This window comes from Fundulus heteroclitus, chromosome 7 (assembly GCF_011125445.2).
Source record: "Fundulus heteroclitus isolate FHET01 chromosome 7, MU-UCD_Fhet_4.1, whole genome shotgun sequence".
Taxonomy (NCBI): domain Eukaryota; kingdom Metazoa; phylum Chordata; class Actinopteri; order Cyprinodontiformes; family Fundulidae; genus Fundulus; species Fundulus heteroclitus.
This window is the reverse complement of record NC_046367.1, coordinates 28,395,221-28,415,904: the sequence shown is the minus strand read 5'-3', so window position 1 is coordinate 28,415,904 and position 20,684 is coordinate 28,395,221. Positions and strand designations below refer to the sequence as shown.

The 20,684-nt window shown below is 39.2% G+C and overlaps 1 protein-coding gene across 1 annotated transcript in view; it reads left to right on the top strand.

Moving 5' to 3' along the window:
- LOC118563829 (protein TANC1-like) overlaps positions 1-19,464 on the top strand; it is a 90,448-nt gene extending 70,984 nt beyond the window's left edge. Inside the window, exons 3-5 of the mRNA XM_036139756.1 lie at positions 2,994-3,200; positions 18,665-18,769; positions 19,400-19,464. Coding sequence (XP_035995649.1) covers positions 2,994-3,200; positions 18,665-18,769; positions 19,400-19,464 — 377 coding nt within the window. The remainder of the gene's footprint in view (positions 1-2,993; positions 3,201-18,664; positions 18,770-19,399) is intronic.
- The last annotated feature ends 1,220 nt before the right edge of the window (positions 19,465-20,684 follow it).

Sequence of the window (20,684 nt, the reverse complement as noted above, 5' to 3'; positions counted from 1 at the left end):
CAGTGATGAGTGTGCAACTTCAATTCTGCAGAATAGATTAATATGCTCTGAGCTAGCGTCATGACTCGCACCATATTATTGGTGGAGCTCAATAGTTTTTTTTCCCACCATGCTGTGAGCAGGTAAAGTCATTTATGCATCTTCTGGCACATGCACAGAGCTTCAGGAAACGTCTGTGCGATTGTAACAAGATACAGTATTCTAACAGATGGTAAAAGGTGTTCAACATCTGTAATCTTGGGCTAGATAGCTGGAGAGAAAACTGTCAAATCGTACTATTTTACTGTACTTTGCCAAAGCATGAGGTAATCTTTAAACCCTTTTATATGTTATCACATTAGAACCACAAAATTCATAGTAACTTCTTTGGAACACTTTTAAAACAACACAGATTGGTGGAAAATTGGGAAGTGGATGAAAAAAGGATTGAGATTTTTTAGATGTTTTTATACAAATGTGGAAATTAAATCGCCTTCTGCTGCATTAAAAGCTGCAGGCCATTTTGGGAGATGTCTCAACCAGTTTTGCACATCTTAAGGTAAGATTATGTTGTGCAAGGTAGCTCAAACTCAGTTAAATTGGATGGAGAGCATTGGTGACCATTTTCAGATCGCACCACAGATTGGTTATAAACCTAGACACAAACTGGATTAAGGTCTGGACTTTGGCTAGGCCATTCTTACTCATGAATGTGGTTCAATCAAAACCATAATGTTTTTGCTCCATGTCCTAGGGAACCTCCACCCTAGCCCCAAATCTTTTGAAGGTTTCCTTCTTATATTGCCCTGTATAGACCCCTGTGTTGTCTGTCTAGCTAGAAGCTACTGATATAAACTAATAATTAAATATTTTTATGCCAACAACATGGTGCATATAGGACGTTTTGCAGCCCTGCATGCTCTCATTCACCTGGCTACTTTGTTGAGTCTCCGCTGTAATCGATGCATTAGGGACAGAACGCGGCCTAACTTCAATATTTATAGCTTTCTTACCTCAGAAGACGTCACGCCTCTAAACAAAAAGACTTATGTAGTTGCAGTGGAACATGTGCTATGCTCCTTTAATTGGCTAACACTGCAATCCAGGCAGTTCTTCCGAGATATGTATATTGCTTACACTGAATTTGTGATATATTGTGCAGCCCTAGAGTACGTAGTTTGTAGTTGTCCTGCCAAGAGACTATTCCACCTGAGATATGGAGCTCTGCTGCTCCTACAGAGTTATCATGCGTTTCCTGGCTGATGGTTCATCGCTTACAAATTAATCTTTTTACGTACAAAGAAAAACCTTCACCGTACTCCAGCTCTGAAGATTAGGGAATGAATAGTTGTTTTCGGTGTTGAAAGTTGGAACGGGGTTGTTTTACAACTTGTGTTTTTAGGATTAAACCACAAAAGTTCCTTCACATAAATATTATGCAGTTAGATGTGTGAAATCTGGTCATGTGTCCTCCATTACTGACTCCAAAACCATATTCGAAGAGGAACGGAATGAGCAGATTTGATAAAAGTGAAAAAACCCTTACCCTACTCCCCCATGAAATAATCCAAATACCAGCCAGGAACATCCAGTGTGTCATCAGGGAAACTTTATAGTATCTGTATTTAAATGCCGATCTTAGTGTTCTACTAACTTGATGTCCTTCTCGTGTTTCGTGGAGGCATGGGAAACGCTCACAGGCCCATAACCTCCGGGTTTAAACACACATTCAATAGTCTTGTTTTTCCCCCTGGCCAGGTCTGTTTTACTATTTTCCACCTCTAGCAGACATCCTTGTTTGTGTCCCCAGGAACTCATTAATAGCTTTAACAGTCCAGTGTGTTCATTAGAGAGAGAGTTTGTTAACCACAGCAGTTGTTTCGTTTTCTTCATGTAGTTGGGTTATAACAAGTGTTTACTCTCCTGTAATCAAACTTATTATTGGGATGTACTTGCAGTTTTTTTTTCTTTTCTTAAAAAGCAGATAACACACTTTAAAGTTTTTGCCAAAAGCAGCAGCCCCAGTTAACCTCGGTGTCCTGTTGCACATTCTAGTACCGGCTCCCAGGGACAACTCTGTTGATGATAAAGCTGAAAGGCATGGCATTTATTTATCTTTCAGGCCGAGGTGCAACTCATTTCAGAGAACCAAGGCTTTACGGTTAAAAAAAAATAAAAAATCCTTTTCTTAAGCTGACCGTGGTAGTCAGCTCTGAGCAGCAGGGCTTAGTGTCTGGAGGCAAATCTTTTTACAAACTGCTGTAATGGATCCATCACGTTCCCTTAAAGTATCCGGTGTGCACATCTTCTACGCTGTTAAAAACAGGATGTTAGTGCCAGGGGAAAAAGGTCTTTTGAATGGCTATCAACTAGTGTTAGGTTTCCTTTTTCCTTTTGCAAAAAACTGCCTCGTTTGGCGAACCAGAATTGATGAAAACGTGTTTGCTGAAACTCCTTAGGAGAAAAAAAAAAAAAAAAGGAACATAACGTCATTGCGGTCTAATGGTGCCAAGAGAAAAACGGGGGTAGACGTATTATGACCAGTAGTCTTCACTTCATCAAGAAGGATTCTTATCATCATGTAGAAGATAAGAAGAAAAAAGTCCTCCACTTGAGATCTTCCATCTGCTCGATTAGTTTAACATGTTTGTACTCCCTTTGTGCTGCAGAGGACAGGATGCTTAAACTAAATAATGAAAAATGGCTCTCCTTTTATAGCTACTGTAGAACATGCCAAACAGGGAATACAAAAGAAAGTGTTGCGAATTGTGTATGTCAGTTTTATGCTTTAAGACAGAAACTCTTCAAACGACCAGTCTTTATTTATACATCGCTTTTCATATACAATGTGGAACACTCAAACAATAATGACAAAAAAACCCCGCCACCACCATGACATATTTTTTTCTTGAGTTAAGATCAGTACAGACATCAAAATGTAGTGCATGCCATCTGTTCCTGTGAACTCACTGCTTTTTCTTTTGGTGTAAGGTAATTGTGGTTCTCCTCAACAGGTGATGTTAGCGGCCATAGTGCTCAGAGGAGATTCCCAGCAGAGGGTAACCCCCTGCCTCAGGGGCCTGGCAGTAGTCATCTTTATGCACAAGATGAGGTATTGAAGCTAGGCTTTGCCAAGGGAGTGTCCATGTCTCTTCCTTCCTCACCTCTTCTGCCCCGGCAGTCCTACATGATGCCCTTACGCCAAAACAAGAGATCTCCAGGTACTTTTTCCTAATACTTCTCTTGCTGCTTCTGAAATGGGCTTTGCTGTTTTTAAAGCTCTCCATTTTAATATTTTTACTTCATGTTGGTCCCTTTTAAGAATTAAATTTCATATTTTGTTCTGCATGTTAATTATATTTATATCATGGCAAGATCATTTTTGCTTCTCATCAGGTTAGAGATTACTATGTAAATATACGTTTCTTCTTCTATATTACCGCTCACAATTCCATAATTGTTACACAACCAGCAACCTGTGTTCAAGATATCTCTTTAGCCAAAGCGTAAATGTGTCATCTTTTGCCCTGATAAAGTAGTGCAGTCAGTAAGGAAGGAGGTAGGAAACAGAGCCTGTATGCTTCCTATCATAGTTCCTGTAGCATAGGGAGCTCCCAATGTCCCTTACTGGCACTAAGGAGCTATAAGGAATCCCACAATCCTTTGCATGACGTAATGTGTAAACACAGCCCATGAAGATTTCTGGAGAGAAGGAGAGAAGAGATCCAGTAGAAAGTGTAACGCCAAAGTTTTAAATGAAAGGAAGCAATGAAATCGGCAACTGTGATGTGATGATATATATATCGATATATCGACCGATCGATTGATATATCGATAGGTATAGATAGATCATTTTTCTGACCTTTCATGACCCCATTATTATGAGAATTATGAGCTATAATTAGAACAGTGTGGATGCATGGATAATTATGTTTTGAAAATAGGTGGGTGGATCTGCTTGTGGGGAGACCTTAAAGATTAAATTCCATAAAAGGAGAGTTTCATTAGACTTTATGGTATAAACAATTCACCCTTTAGTTAGGTGTGTACTAGAGATGTACAAATCAGTTGTCTTTTGGAGTAGTTTGCCAAACGCTAGGATGTTTACTCTTAATTTGATATGACGTGTTGTGAAAGTGGTCCTACTTTTAATAGGCGACTGTGGCTTGATGGGTTGAGTTGTCGTCTTGCAATCGGAAGGTTGTGGGTTTGATTCCAGCTTGTCACATGTCGATGTGTTCCTGGGCAAAGCACTTAACCCCGGTGAATGAATGTGTGCGCGTTGGTGAGAGTGATTGGGTGAATCGTGAATGTGGCTCGGCTGTACAGCGCTTTGAGTGGTCAGTATGACTGGAAAAGCACTATACAAGTTCAGTCCATTTACATTTATTTACACTTAATGTGTAGGGACAAAACTTATAGAAAAGTTTTTTCTCATGCTGTAATGTAATGGATGGGGTTTCAGCCAAGCTCTAATCCCCTTACCCTCTCTACCCACGCATGCACACCCACAGACATGTGTCTGGGGGAGATCTGACCACAATATAGAGCATATGACATCACACACAAAGAAACCAGAATCTACAACAGCCATTACAGTCCCTCTTCCTCTATTATCATCATTGCAAAAGATGAAAAATTGTGATGCACCGATCATGCTTTAGCTGCCCTACGCTAATTTCCTGGTTTACTTTGAGGCCTTTATCTGGTTTCTGATAAACACAAAAGCCAGAGAATTCTGGGACTCCTTAATTTTGATCTATCTAATAAACAGGAAAAACAAATATGAGCCGGCTAAGGGAAAATTGGCTCTGACCTCTGTTTGATTGATCGCTCCATCTCTTTGTTTGCTAAATTCCTGATTCATTAGCTCAACGTCATGGTGTGCACTGTCTATATTACAGTTACTGGAGTGCAGCTGAAATAATATCTGATAGTACATCAACAACAGTTATCAGCAGCTGAGTTTTGCTTGAGACTCGGATACAGATAATGTAAAAATGCCTCGATTGGGCCCTTGAGCCCATTCCTGGGATCAATTAAGGAAATCTCCTTTTTGTAAAGTTTTTCCACATCTTCTTTTCAACTCGGTGTTTATCTTTTCATTCTCTGTTTTGGGTTTGCAGTGCCAAAGCCTCATTTCTTTTCAGTCTCCAGTTTTTGTACTCTCTCAACAAAAGGTTATAGGGATGTGGATAACCGCAGGTGTCAAGGCTGCTCTTCTGCTCATCATCCGCTTTGGTGTTTTTTTTTCTCTTCTAGGTGAGAGATTGATATATAAGCAAAAAAAATAAGTCTGTAACAATAAAGCTTTTCAAGTTGCCTGCAGTCACCTATGGAGCGCTGAAAACAACATTGTGCTGATTGGTTGCAGAATCCATGAATTAGCCTTAAAATGTCCTTATCCTTAAATAATCTTTATTGTTAGGAAGGAAGTTTTTATACCAAGACTCTGAATATTTTATCACATCTGCATGAATCACTCGTAATATCTCGACAGCTGGAATAGTCTGCATTCAACCTGTATGAATGTGGGGTTTGTCTGCGTGCAGAAACCAGTTTTGTCACTTCCACCTTGTATTTGATTACCGTGAATCAAAGAAAAGGTGGCTTGAGCTTCACCCTGTACACCGCAGTGGCTGGTAATAGGCATCTATTTACACTGGATCGAACTCTGCCGGGACTTCTCCTGTCTGACACGTTGAGAACATTGCCACCAGCTGTGGAGGGCTTCAAAGCCATGAATACCTTTTTTTTTGTAGCGAAACTTGTTCCAACCTGAGTCTTTGTGCTCTAGAGACTTGGCAAAGAGGAGAGACATCCTTTAAGTGGTCAATGTGGCCCCCGCTCGCATGTGGCGCTCATCTGTGGTGCTACGTAGCTATTGTTTAGAGTGGTTGCAGCTTTGATCTGTTTAGTGTAAAGATCAGCAGATGGGACGCCGAATAACGTGGTTTTATGTTCATACAAGCCTGTGCTTTTTAGGCACAACTCTCTTTTAAACTTCAAATTTCGTGTTCAAATATACGAATTTTGTAAAGGTTCGTAAAATGGAGTTCAAGTTTGATGAATGATCTTCCGTCTCTAACTTTTAGCCACCTAATCTGCCACCCACCCCCCCACCCTCCATTTCATTATCCATCCAGTGTTGGAAAGTCTTAACAAAATGAGATGCGGTTGTCCAACAAACGTTAAGAACACAGGTATAGTTTATATTTTCACGGTAAATCTGTTACATTATCTCAGAAATGGCAGTGATTGTTGAACTCACAAAATAATGTGCTGATGCGATGCTCATATTGAACTGAAGGGAGGCAGAGGGAGAGAGATTTAGAGAGGAGGTATGGCTTGTGAAGGTGAAAGGGACCCTGAGGACGGAGGAAGGGAAGACTCATTAAAAGCATATTGCTCTTGAGGTGCTCTGAGGCATGAGGAGGAAAAAAAATGGTCAGAGAGGATAGGAAGGATGATGGAGGGATGTTGGGGGCAGGGTCCGGCTCTCCTGCCCTGTCCTCACAGGTACCTGTGAAAACCCCTTAGAGGCAAGAGTTCACACCTGTAGTTAATAAACACGCTGGAGGAAATGTCTCAGCTCTGTGACGAAATCGACATGTGGGCTAATGCTGCTTTCCTGTGGAGCCGGAGAAGCGACTTGAAATACTACGTTTAGTTGAAAAGGTTAGTTTCTTTTATGTAAATAAAACAAACGTAATTGTCCCTTAATTTAGTCATTGGGGTTTCTTAAGAAAAAGTTTGGTTTATTTGATTTTTATTAGCATGACATATGCCGTGTTTTAAAAATAGTCAAATTAGTATTATTTTTAGATGACACAAGTATTTTCTGTTCGGTGGGGGATTTACACAAACTACTCTTATTACTACTGAAATCCACAAACTCAAAATGTGGTTTGACAGAAACAAATTATCATTAAACTTAAGTAAAACCAAATTCATGTTATTTGGAAACTTCAATAATAATACAGAAGTATCAATACAAATAGATGAAGTGGATATTGAAAGGGTATGTAGTAAACAAATTTCTTGGAGTAATAATTGACAATAAAATAAAGTGGAAGTCGCATATGAAGCATACACATAGCAAATTGAACATATCCGCTTTGAGAACAGCAAAATGCATTCTGGAGCAAAAATCACTCCATATTCTCCACTGTTCTCTGATTCTGCCGTATTTAAATTACTGTGTAGAGGTCTGGGGTAATGCTTACAAATCTACAATACAACCGCTATTCACACTGCAGAAAAGAGCCATAAGAATAATTCATAATTCTGGTTACAGAGATCACGCAAATGAATTATTCTTAAAATCAAAAAGATTATAATTTTCAGACTGCATAAATCATGCCTCAAGCAATAAAGAATTAACTTCCTGGAAATATTCAGAAATTGATTTTGACTAAAGTTGAACTTTAAACATTAGCGGCCACGTACAGTGTTAAAATATTTTTAGTATCTCTGCTTACTGAGTGAAATTGTGGAACAGATTGGACGTGGAGCTCAAGCAGTGTTCAAGCATGGCACAGCCAAAATATCAGTACAAACAAATGCTTTTCACAATGAGGAAAAGGGGGAGGATGGGCTTTAAATGACTTATGCATTATATATATATATATATATATATATATATATATAATACTTTTTTTTAACTCCATTAGGTGCTGGCTTCTGCAAATGTTTTCCTGGTGCAAAAGTCTTTTTTTTTTTTTTTTTTCACTATCAGATCGCCAGCATGCGACCCCGTGCCAAGTCATTTGCAACACTTTAGCGCTATTTAGTAGTAACAATAACTATTAAGTCCTGTTTCGTCCTCACTCTCTTTTAATAGGCTTTATGAGAACCATGACTACAAATATACTTTGTGTTTGGGCATCACGGGTAGTGAAAGTTCCTCTAGCGGACCAGGTATATATAATTAGCTTGGAAAATTTGCATTTGCGGCACTGGAAGAGTGCAGCCAACCAATTTTTTGTCCGAAAAATGTCTTGAATGTCCGGAAGCATTTATTTCCAGAGCCTGGGTCCAGCGACTACAGATATGCTGAGTCTACACCTCTCGAGGCAGCCGTCCCGAGTACGATTCCTGGGCCATTTACTGCATGTCTTCTCCTCTCTCTGCCCTTCTTTCTGTCCAGCTACTAATGAATAAAGTCTACTATAGTATGTGCCCAAACAGTGACAGTGTGGTTTACAGCACCTTGTGGTGGTTATCTGGTATTCCTTTAAACGCACCATGACAAAACGACAATAAAGCAAACTGATCTGCATCAGAAAGTACTGTATCTGTATCAGAAGATATTTAAATGTTAATATTGAGATTTAATCCAGAAACCTAATTCTTAGATCAGAGCATGGCTAATTCAAGCTGACTACAAAAACATTTTTTTTTTTTTTATATATTTTTTGAATGCTGTCTGGTTAATATGGCTTTAAGGGACTTTTGGTAACAAAGGGGTCACAACTGTTTAGTCAGACTGTTTTGTCCTCAAAGCTCTGCCTCCAGCTGGGTTAGAGCTGCTGTTGCACTAGATTTAAGAGGATAAACCAGTGGGTAAGTGATCAGAAACTTTTCTTAAACTATGTATGGGCTCCAACCCAATGTTGAAATTACTTTGGTGCCAAATGTCCTTCCTTACTTCCTGGAGGGAGCACTCAAAGTGTTTAAAAGAGTGTGTGTTGGTGTAGGCTAAATTTAACAGCCATCCTAGGATGAGTTCTGTCGACCTTGTAAATGCTTCTACCAGCCTTCATTAAAAGCTTCGCCGTACTCTTCTGTACGTTTCACCTCTTTGAGCTCCTTCGGGAAGTGGTTTCCCAGACACAGAAAGCATTTTTTTTTTTTTTGCGGCTGGCCGTCATTTCCTGACACATTGGATAATCTATTGCAGTTTGAGAGCCTCTAAGTTGGTGGTTGTCCTTTTCATGAAAACTTCACAGGGGGACAACAGCAAAACATTGAGTTAATTAGGACTGTGACGGGTGCCTGAGCCGCAGAGTCTGGTGGCGTTGAGCGCCGCAGCTTTGATCAATTAAGCCCAGGGCTTCACCATGAAACGCGGGGCTACGACATGTGTTGAACAGTGACTGCACATTACTGTCATCTTACAAACACCCCTTAAACCCCTAACGGACCCCGCTGGGCTCAACGCACCCCCACATGGGTACCTGTCCTGTTCCCTCTCTGCTTGCTACGACTGAGCGAGGATCAAAGATGCATTAAGAAACAAAATCTTCAATGAACACAGTTTATGACACCAACACTGGGATCTTTTAAGCCCCTTTCGGTTAGAAACTTTCTATGCTCCACATTTTGACTGTCTCCTGGGTATGTCCACAGTGACCTCCACTGGTTAGAATAAGTTATTTGCCATCTGCATGGTTAAAAACATGTGTCCCAGCAATGCAGCATTTAGCAAACTGAAAGGAGTTTTGACTGTAGGTTATTATCCAAATTCTCTGAAACAACGGGAGGTTATTGGCACTTAATGCAATACAAGATGCCACTGATTGGATGCCTGTCGCAGGAATTTTTACTTCCATTTAAAGGTGTGTTGATGCAGAGGTGAAGCTGCTTCTCTTATGTATTGACAGATACCAGAATAATAAAAAGGCTTTTCATAAGTTTTTATAGTTGTCAAAGGCGTTGTATCTATTTAACAACCCTTTTCATATGCAGTGTGCTTACATTGGGACCTGTCTCTTGCAAATCTTTATTTTTAAAAGAGCCTAATTAGTTTGGATGGGAGCTTTGTCTCATTTGGGCTCAAGGAATGAGTCATCCATTGATCAGCCAAGACAGCAAGGAAACGTCCAACAGAGATCAAGCTTTTTTTTTCTTTTACATGGATAGAAGAAAAAAAACATTTTGACCACTCCATAATTCTGTAGAGATGTCTTTCGGGGAGACTGACCCAATAAAAACATGACCTTTTAAAAGGGGCTGTCTAAGCAAACAACTTTAGAGTTAGGCCCTAAACAGAGGAAACGTCAGAAAAAGGCTCCAGTATCAAAGCTTGGACTTTATAGAGCTGAAATATGATGGATAAATTACAACATCGGTGCTGTCTATGTGGTGACCCGTCAGCAGGTCGTTGCATAACGCAAGCAATTTAATTTGTGGAACAAGGCTTTAATAATGTTGGATGATCGAGCACATTGCTTGTGATGAGATTGCTTAAGAGATAATCACCAATTAGTCTCAAAGAGAGATCTCCCTATCAGGGATTTTGTGGCTTATATCCAGTCACCAGTTTTGTAAAGCTCCAATTTGCTCAGATTTGCTTATTGATATGTTGTAACTACACAGAACCCTTATAAGGACTTTCTGTAATAAAAGAGAGAGAGAGAGAGAGAGAGAGAGATTACTAACTGTGAATGTCAGTTTCTTTGTTTTGTTCTTGTAGGGCTGGCAAACCCTTATCTTAACTCATATTTCCAGAACACTGCAAGCTTTTCCAAATTCAGGGTTTCCCTTGACAGACAGAGCTATGCTCAAAGGGATAAAACACAGTAACTGTGGTGTAATATATTCCGTCCAATGTTATTCCCAGATTTAGCTTTAAATTAATCATTTAAATGGACAAATATGTGTTTTTTCTGACAGGGAGTAATAATAAAGTTTTGTAGTCTCCCAGCCAGACTTCCCACTTGAATCTGATAGTCTGTGCAGGGAACTAAAGATAAGTTTTTTTTATTGCAAGGAGGCTTGTCAACCTCAGAGCCAAAGATGAATTGTCAAAATATCCATGGAAATATGCAAAAAGCTTCTCAGCAGGTGAAAGATTTTGCTGAATAATTTCCACATGCTATATTTCAATGAAAGTTACATTCTTGTTTCTACTTATACTACTACTACTACTCCTTAAACTTCCCTTTGTTTTCATAAAGCGAGACATGCCAGTGTCATTTCTATCAGAAATTATCTTAAATCTGCAAGACGTAAATAACGTATCTGCATGTTTAGTGTTCTGTTATCTGCTGACTATCTCTGTAGAAAACAGTGTTTCCTTTTTAGAAGATTGTTACATCTATTTTGACTCACCTGACTTCATTTTAAACACCTCACTCCTGCAGAAAATGGCTTAGTTTGAGCCTTGTTCCCTCAGTAAACTTCCAACCCGAAGAGTGTTGTCGTCAACTGGACTTGTTAGCTATCAGTTATCAGCTGAGAGAAAACAAGATCAGATTTTCAGCATTTACTGATCAGTGGTGGGACTCATAAAATTGATTCTGGTCTCTAGCCGATTTGTTTTGGTGAATCTCTTGTGTTTAGTCATAATAGTCTTGTATAACATGAATCACAAAAAAATAGCTCAATAGACGGGTAAAATAAGATGTCTTAGTAGTGTAATCCTCACAGCCTGTAATAGACATTGTGTCCGGACAAATTCTCACTTTATAAAAAAGATGCGGGACATGTTTTTGTTTAAACTGTTTTGTATAAAACTTACAAAGATCAGAGAATTTGATTAAAAACCTAAATGAAATGTTCATGTCTTTTTACCTCCTCAACAAATCTGAGAAATAAAATGGCAAGAACAAAACCACCTTTTCCAAAAGGTGAATATTATTATAGACATTATTAACAAATAAAAAAAAAATCTGCTAGTGAGTGTTAATACATCTTCTTTTGTCTAAGAGTACACTTTATGTAGCAGTGCCTTTATTTAGCAGTGTTTAAATAAAAAAGGGAGTGGGGGCACTCTGTTGAAAGCTGGTTGGCTGCACCTCTGGGGTGATCATCCCTTTAAATTGGCTCATGAGGTTTGACACTAACCAGATGGGCCGGAGGGAATATTAAAGGCTTTCTGGGAGCTGTGTGCTGTGGACCTTGTGAGGCTGCAGGGACACCTTGAAAGGCTCCTGTGATGTTCACCCTTTGGAAACACTTCAGTTCTCTTCACTGCCCTTGACACGAGTCTCAGTTTGGGTCTCTTATCGCACAGAATCTCCCTACAATGAAATATTAAATCTTGAGTCGCCTCAGAGATCTTTACTGAATACATTTCCTTTGCCAGTCAGTGGAATTAGGAGGCTCCTTGGTGTTGTGTCAGTCCTTTAATACAAGGATCTTATTTAAAATGCCAGTTCATTTAAAATGCACATCTACTGACGGAACCAGAATGAGAAACTTCTGGTTCTGGTTTGCTATGCAGAACTCAGAGGGGTTTCCAGAACATCTTGAGCATAAAGACGACTTTTGTGAGGCTGTGTTCATTCTCCTTGGCTATACAAAGAGTGCACACTGTCTCATTGATGAGCCGAAATGTGAAGAAGTCAGAGTCCATGTTGAAGAATGTTTGGGGAGAACTCCTTGATCACTTCCTAGCCATTACAATCCTTCTCTTTCAGTGGCTTTGACTGGACTTTGTGATTTTTCTGGTGATAGGTATGCAACTGCTTGTGTATGCATATGTGTGCTCCTGTGCCTGCTGACTGATGGCTGGCTGGTCATGGATGCCTGAGTCTGAGAGTGAACACCAGCGAGTTCTCAGTAGTTGCATTTCGCCATGTTGATTTACCCCAAATAGATTCTGTTTCATTTAAATTTTTCCTCTTTGAGCCATATTTCCTGCGTTTTTTTTAGGGGGTTTGCAGGCATTGTTTTACACAATAACTTTGATATTATGTATTCTGGAGGTGAGTTTGCTAGCTTCTCTGATATGGCTGACCTACTCTGCCCATCATACATATGACTTCTTCCTGATTCAGCTAGCTTTTGTTCTTTTCTGAAAAACAAGGACGTTCAATATGAAGTATTGCAAGACAATGTCAGGCTTAAAATACAGATCAAATTTATGGCATTTAGAATTAAATGTGAAGATATATATTTAAATTTAGATATAAACCCAACTTCCTGTTTTGGAGAAAAATGACAGTACTTATAGCATTTACCCATGAAAAAGATGTGTATAAAGCCTTTAATTAAATTAACCTGTTTTTCTCATTGGATAATCTCACACTAAAATTATTTTAGAAACATCCGACCTTTAATTTGAATGTTTATTTGGTGAGGGAACGGGGGAGAGGAAAATTAAGAAATGAGTTTTGAGCAAAATTACTTTTACTATAATTGTTGTCAACCAGCCAATTCCTGTTAAGAAATTTAACTAGAGCACACTTGGATTTGTGCTTTATTGTTTCTATTGAGACAATAAAGTTTCTGTTTTCCTTTAGGTGTAATTATAACACGCAGAGGCTAATTCCTCCTAGCCTCTCTTCAAAACAGGAAAGACAGAAGAACATGCCATTCAAATGAGGTTATTGTGCATTGTGTGAAAATGGCTGCAAGAAAATGCCTAAAAAAAAAAAAAAAAAAAAAACTTGCCCATATTTACAGGCAAACAAATGGAAAAGAATGGATTTTATTGTCATTGTTTCACACAATGAAAAACAATTTAATTGCTTGTGGGAATATCGCACACAATAATAAATAATACACAAAACAAAAGTTAGTAGCAATAGGGATATTTACTACATTCGGCCTATAAGGTGTCTTCAAGTGATAGGAGGGATTGATTTAACCACAGGTTGAAAAAAAACAGTTTTTGAATTTGTTGGATTTGGTTTTTAAAGTCCTGAACCTTTTTCTAGAAGGGAGTGGAGACAAATGAAAAGAATGGGTCCAAGGTGAGGTGTTAAAATGGTGCTGGCTGTTTTTTTGGAGTTTGAAGGTGTAAATGTCCGTCAGAGAGCACAGATTCTTTAATGGACCATTAGCATCTTATAATGAAAAAAGATTAAACAGCTGCAAGTGTGACATGTGAATCCAGATCTGGATCCAAGTTTATCTTCCCACCAGTCCGTACGGGGAGAAGGATGGTAGGGAAGTTCACTGCTGGAGATCTGAAGCATTTATTTCACTTTTACATTTTACCACAATAAAATATGATTTTTTTTAAGGCTTTTTTTACATATCGTTACTGGGGGCCAATAAATTGCATGAGAGTTATGGCTTTCATCTTCCTTTTTATTAATCTGAAAAGGGAAAAGTAAAGACAATTATCCTACATATAACACATAATAGGTGAGATTGTGTAGCAGATTTGTATACATGGTTAAGTTATTGTTCTGGGTAAATCTAAGTGTGTGTCTCACTCTGCCCGTCTCTCCTTGTCCTTCAGGGGTCGTATATCTGGCGCTTTCATTTCTGTGACCTTTTCATGCCTGTTATGAACCGCAATCGGTTATCCGTCACCGCTTCCATCTAAAAGGGCAGAGCGGTAATGGCACCCTGTTAAATTTTGAAATGAGATTTTCAAGGAAGAAGGAAGTCTTGAGTCTCATCTGACAGTTGGACATCAAGAGTCCTGCCAGAAGGCCTTTTATGTCCTCGCTACCCCCTCAGCCCTTAGAAGTGGCTCAGAATTGCCCCTAATAGCGGGCCACATGTTTGTTATTAAATGTGTTTATCCTCTTTTCCTCTGTCGAGTTTTTGTAAACTAAATATGAACTTAAGCGTATGGTTTCGATTACTCAAACTATGCCTCCTGTTGTTTCTCAATGAAGTGCAGCCGTGGCGCACATCAGGCAGCTCTCTTTCCCCATACAATATGCTATGTGCCTGATGTAAGCATGTAGCACGTAGTCCTTCTGTCCCTATAGTCTGCCTTTAAGTAGAGGCATTTCACTCCTGGCTCTAATAGGTGGTGGCTGACCATCAAAGGAGAAATTTAGGTTTTCAGGACATAATTTGACCCCACCCCACTTGAACTTTTTCACACTTTGTGACATCACAACCACAAACCTCCATTTAATTTGCAAATATTTTATATGATGGACCAAAGCAAAGTTGTGCAGAACTACGTGACGGGAGGAAAATGGTACACATGGTTTTCATGTCACTTAGTTAGTAAATATAGTCCACTTGTGAGTAATTTAACCTTAATATAAATACAGCTGTTCTTTAAAGGCCTCAGGGGTTTGTTAGAGAAAATTAGTGAACAAATGGCATCATGAAGAGCAAGGAAGTCAGCAGCTTGGCGCATGGGAGAGATGAGATCCACAGCTCAGGTTGGGGGAAAAAAAGAAAATATATATATATATATATATATATATATATATATATATATATATATATATATATATATATATATATATACTTTTTATTAGAAACCAGTAGTTGTACATTTTACCGATTTAACAGTAAGGTAGCAAAAAGAACGCCATTTGAGAGAAAGCTATGGTACAGTAGGTCTAGCTTTACCGCTAGCCATGAGCCTAGAAGGGAAAAGGCCGGAGGAGCTCAGGGCCCAATGAGGCCAAATTTGAGCGTTTGTGGAGTGTATTCAAAATGGTGTGTGTGGTGTTAAACTAACATTGCATTTCCAGTGTGGAACATAGTGGTGGCAGCATCATGCTGCTGGCACAGAGAAGCTGATCAGAGTTGATAGCATGGAGCTAAATACAGGGCAAGACTGGAAACAACTGAACCCTGAAGTGTTAGTGGTCACAAAAGACTTGAAGCAGGGATGGAGATTCACCTTCAAGCAAGACGGTGACCCTAATTGTACAGCTGGAGGTGCAGTGGGATGCGCCAGATCAAAGTTTATTTATGTTCTATAATGGCCCTGTCAAAGTTCAGACCTAAGCTGAGCTGAAACTCAGCAGTTTTAAGACAAGCCTTAAAACTGCTGCTCACCAATGCTCAGATTCCATTCTGACTGATGGAAAGCTAGTTGGCAATAAGGTAAAAATGCTCAGTTTCCGGTTTGACATACCCTAAAAACTTCAGAATAAAGAATCTTTGACATTTTTGAGGAGACAGCTGCTGTAATTGTAACAGCTTGCTGCTGTAATTGCAAAAATATTGACTCAGAGGTCCTAAGTACAAGTCCATAATCACATCACTGTTTTCAATTTTGTTTGTATTTAATCAACACAAATAGTGAAAACAATATTTTATTTTCCTTTCACGTTTCAACAATGCACCATTTGTGTTTATCACCAAAAATTCCCGGCAACATAAATGGAAGTTTTTTGTGTGACAAAATGTTAAGGGGTTCAGGGAGTATAAATAGTGTATACACATGGAAGACATTGCCTACTTTTGAGTTGAATGTTCATCGTAGTTAAAGCTTTGAGTGTCTGAACAAGGTTTATAGTATGCAGTGTAATGGTTTGCAGCCACAGAAGTTATTCTCTATGCATTTCAGCTTGGACATCCATAGATGGCACTGTGCATCAAGCTGCAGTAGTTTAAGATGACATCTTCAGGCTGATTCCCAGGAACTCTCTGAGATCGGAGTGACTGGTTATCAAAATAGGTAATGGGGAAAAGACTGTCCCGGCTCACCTCCCTCTGCTGTAACTTTTGATTGGGGTTACACATAGAGCCATCTGATAACGACAGTCTGGAGGAGGAGGTTCGGATTGGGGGACATGGGGTCAAGGCTGGGGCAACATATGAGGGGATGTTGTTTCTTTACGGATTAAATTATGCTCCCACCTTTTTGTTTCTAAGTTATTTTCTGCCTCTTTGTTTTTGTCCGTGTTTGCTTTTTTGCACAGGAAACGGTTGGCTCTAAGTGGAGAACTTAAAAGGGCATAAAAGGCAGCTCGTTACTGGGGCGATGGTTTGTTTTACGGTTTAATATTTAGACTCGTGTTCCTCTTGGACCTCAATGTATAAACAATTACGTGGCCTTAAAGACAAGATTAGTGGCTCTTTTCTACCACTCCATTGAGCAACCTCCCCTTTAGTTTCTCTGTTGCTAAAGTCCTATGTAATGTATTCACCCCCCCCCCCCCCCCCCACACACACACACTTGATCTGAATATGTTTTTTGTTGTTGTAATACTTTCATTTTTCAGATCATTAAACAGATTTTAATACCAGACAACGTTAACCTGGATAAAGACAGAGCAGTTTTAAAAATGAAATCATTTGAAAAAGAAGACGCAATCCAAAACAGCTTAGCGCCATTGGAAGAAGTAATTACGCCCTCCACATGTAGTAACTACCATCAAGAATTTAGTGATGGTTTGCAATGGGTATTTTATGTTTTAATTCAGCAACATTGGAAGATTGTGACCATGAAGTTATGTTGCGGTGTCTCAATTGGATTAAAGTCCAGACTTTAATTGGGTCACTTTGTTAACCTTCAGAGTTGGACTTGCTGGTGTGCTTTTGATTATTGTTCTGCTGTATTACCAATGTTTGCTTTAGCTTAAAGATTTAGTTTTTTACCACAACGCAATACAAATGAATCAGAACAGCAAAAAAACAAAACAATGCATGCCTAAAATGTGATCAGTTTGGACAAAGACAAGAATATAAAAAGCAATCTCCGCTCTACAAACACATTATGAGCTGGACCTTGAAAGCAGCCCAAAACCATCCCACCACCAACACCATGTTTGAATTGTCAGTATGATCTTTTTCTGAATTTGTTTTACTCCAGATGTAAGAGAATCAATCTTAAAAAAAAAAAAATTAAGTTTCATCTCATAAAATTGCAAATATTTTTGACATCCGTTATAAAAGTTTCCACACTAATAGATGTCAATGACTTTTTTCCCCCCATCTGTTTCTGGATTTCTTTAGATTGGTCATGTTGTGTTGCCTTTTAAAATCGTTTAGCCTTCTTACCGTTGTCACACAGGTTTGATTTAGGGAATTTCTAGATTACACAAGTCTGACAGGCCTGGGTGTGATTGAGTAAAATCAAATACAGTTTTCTCAGAAAAACTTGCTTAATAAGGTCATCCATGATTCAGCAAGGGAGGGTTCTTACCTATTCTCACTTAGCCAGTTTGGTTTGAGTATCTTTTTATCCTTTAGTTGGTGGAATTTGAAAACTACATTTAGTTTGCCCTTTTTTTTCCATATAGAAATGTTCTCATTTTGAAAGATTTGTGACATAACAGTAACACTATATATATATATATATATATATATATATATATATATATATATATATATATATATATATATATATATATATATATATATATTGTAAAAGTATCTACTTCAAGCACTGTGTTGCTGAGAGATTTTTTTCCAGTCCTTGCACGTTGCAAGTCCTCTAAACACAGGGGTGTTCCTCAGAGGACATTGCAAATGTCCTAGATACATCATCTTTCTCACAGCGGCGCACCTGGACCTTCATCCATCCATGCACTGTAACGTTTTTTTTTTTTTTTTTGCAGAAATAGGACATTCTTTGAAACCGTACCTGCACAGACAGATGAAAACACATGAAAGCTTTTAATAGCTTATTACTTTTGAACGTGCATGTGTGTGTCTGAACTCGTTTTTAGTCCACTAAGAGGGTAATTGTTGTGGTTTCCTGATGTAGTTTACATTCCCACAGCCAGCTTGCAGTGTTTTACTGGAAGCCTCCTGCCATGCAGAGTCTTCAGGGTTGTCAGACAAACCAGGGCAGCTAACGGTGTGGGGAGCTATCTCACTCCGTGTGTGTGTGTGTGTGTGTGTGTGTGTGTGTGTGTCAGTCAGAGAGGGAGAGAGAGAGGGAGAGTTTTATGTGAACTACAGAGTGCTCCAGAGGCTGTCCAACTAAGACACCGCTGCGTCTCATCTCTAGTCCCATCTGGAACGTATTAATCCTGTGAAAAGTCGCTCCGTCTCCTCTAAGTCGCTCCACTTTTGCAAGTGTCCTTGCCGGACTGTCTCTCTCATTCTCGCTCTTTCCCTCTGTTGGTGCCGGCAGGTCCGATCAGGAAGCCCAAATATGTAGAGAGCCCTCGCGTTCCCTCTGATGCCATCATGTCAGCGCTCAGAAAGGTGGCTGATAGCAAGGATTCCTCCCACAATGGTGAGTTTCAGTTTGTTCATATTGGTTTTTTGTTTATATACAAAGTAAGCACATCTTAAAAGAAAAATCTTTTTTTTAAGTTCCTTTTCAGTTTGTGTCCTCATTGCTGCCTATAGTTTTACAAGTTCTTCCTGCTACAGTCGATGCATAAATGTAGGAATTTGAGCTTTCTTCTCCTTCATGTAGTCCTCCTGCAAACACATAATAGTGCTGTGTTTACCCTCAACAGTGTGTTTATATTACAAAGGAGTCAGTTTTCCACTGTGTAATGAATGCACCGTTTGACTGAAGCGCTGAGTTTTATCACGAGAATCCAATGAGATCCCGCTTAATCTCTATGAAACTCCACATACTTGTGCTCTCGTGTTTCCACATCTCTGTGAGGTGTGCCTTCAGCGTTATTGCAGCCTATTTTTTTTTTCTACCCCTTTCCGTGTTGGGCGTTGTGTTTGTGTGTCCATGGGTAATGTTCCTCTAAGTAGTCTTGTTTTGATTTCCAACAGAGCAGGGCCGGCTCAAATTCCTCCCACAAGGCTTAAGTGGAAGATGTAGAGCACGTTATCTTTAGCAAAAGGCATTACAGGAAGAGCGGCCTTTTGACTGTACATGGCTCGCGGGTGCTGACCACAGCCACCCGCTGCACCCCTGTCGCTGTTGACTGGGACATACCGAGACGCGAGGGAGGGTGTGCCTGACATTCAGCTGGAGCACAACTCAAAGGAAGCTACCAGCAGATAGCGCACACCTGATAAAAGTTTTCTCATGACACCTGGTGGACTGATACCGCTGCTTTAGCTACTTTAAAAAAATGCAAACATGGGACAATCATTAAGGACGTTTACTTTGTATTTAAGTAAAACTTTAAAAAAAGTTGGAGAGTGTATCTACTTAAAGAACCGGTTTTCTTATGTGTGAATATGTTATACTGCAAGAACAATAATCATCACCACCAAGAGTTCAACTCATTTCACTTCATCTCATTTCCACTACACTGCAAAAACAGAACTAAAAATAAGTAGAATTTTCTTGAAATGAATGTGTTTGCCCTTGATTTGAGCAGGTAAATAAGATTATCTGCCAATGGAATCAGTATTTTTACTCCTAAAATAAGATAATTAGATATACACCACTTGAAATAAGATGATGGAGATGAATTGTCCCTATTTAAGTGCAATAATCTTATTCCATCGGCAAATAATCTTATTTACATTCTCAAATCAAGGAAAAATACTCTAATTTCAAGAAGATTTTTCTTATTTTTAGTTCTATTTTTGCAGTGTATGTCCAGCTCTAGTTCCACCCAATGAACAAACAGCATCACGTAAACAGCAGACAGCTCAGATTTGGTGGTTTTGACGAAGTTTAAAGCAGATTTAGGTTATAAAGCAATGTCCCAAAGTTACCAAAACATGACTGTCCGTCTAAACAATCAGGAAGACAAGAACATTGATCATAGATGTAACTGAGAAGCCCACGGTAACTCTGGAGGAGCCACCATGGGCTGCACATCCTGGATCTCTACATTTAGGACGGATAGCAGGAAGAAAGTCCTTGCTGAGAGAACTGACTGGGGAGATGGATGGAGTTAAATACAGGGCGATCCTTCAAGAAAACCTGTTACAGACTGCAAAAGACTTCCACTTTCGCTCTGGCAACACTAGCCAGAGCGAAAGTGGAAGGTATCATGGTATGGTTTAGATCAAAGTATATTCATGTTAGAATGACTCAAAGTCCAGAGCTAAATGGACTTGAGCATCTGTGGTAACACATGAAAACTGAGAAATTCTCCATCCAGTCTGACTGGGGAAACTTATCCCAAGGCTCTGCAAATGAAATCAAATCACAAGGAATAAGGATAAGAGAAATATGGGATACACATCATCAAACCAGATGAGGCATAAAACTTGATTTTTAG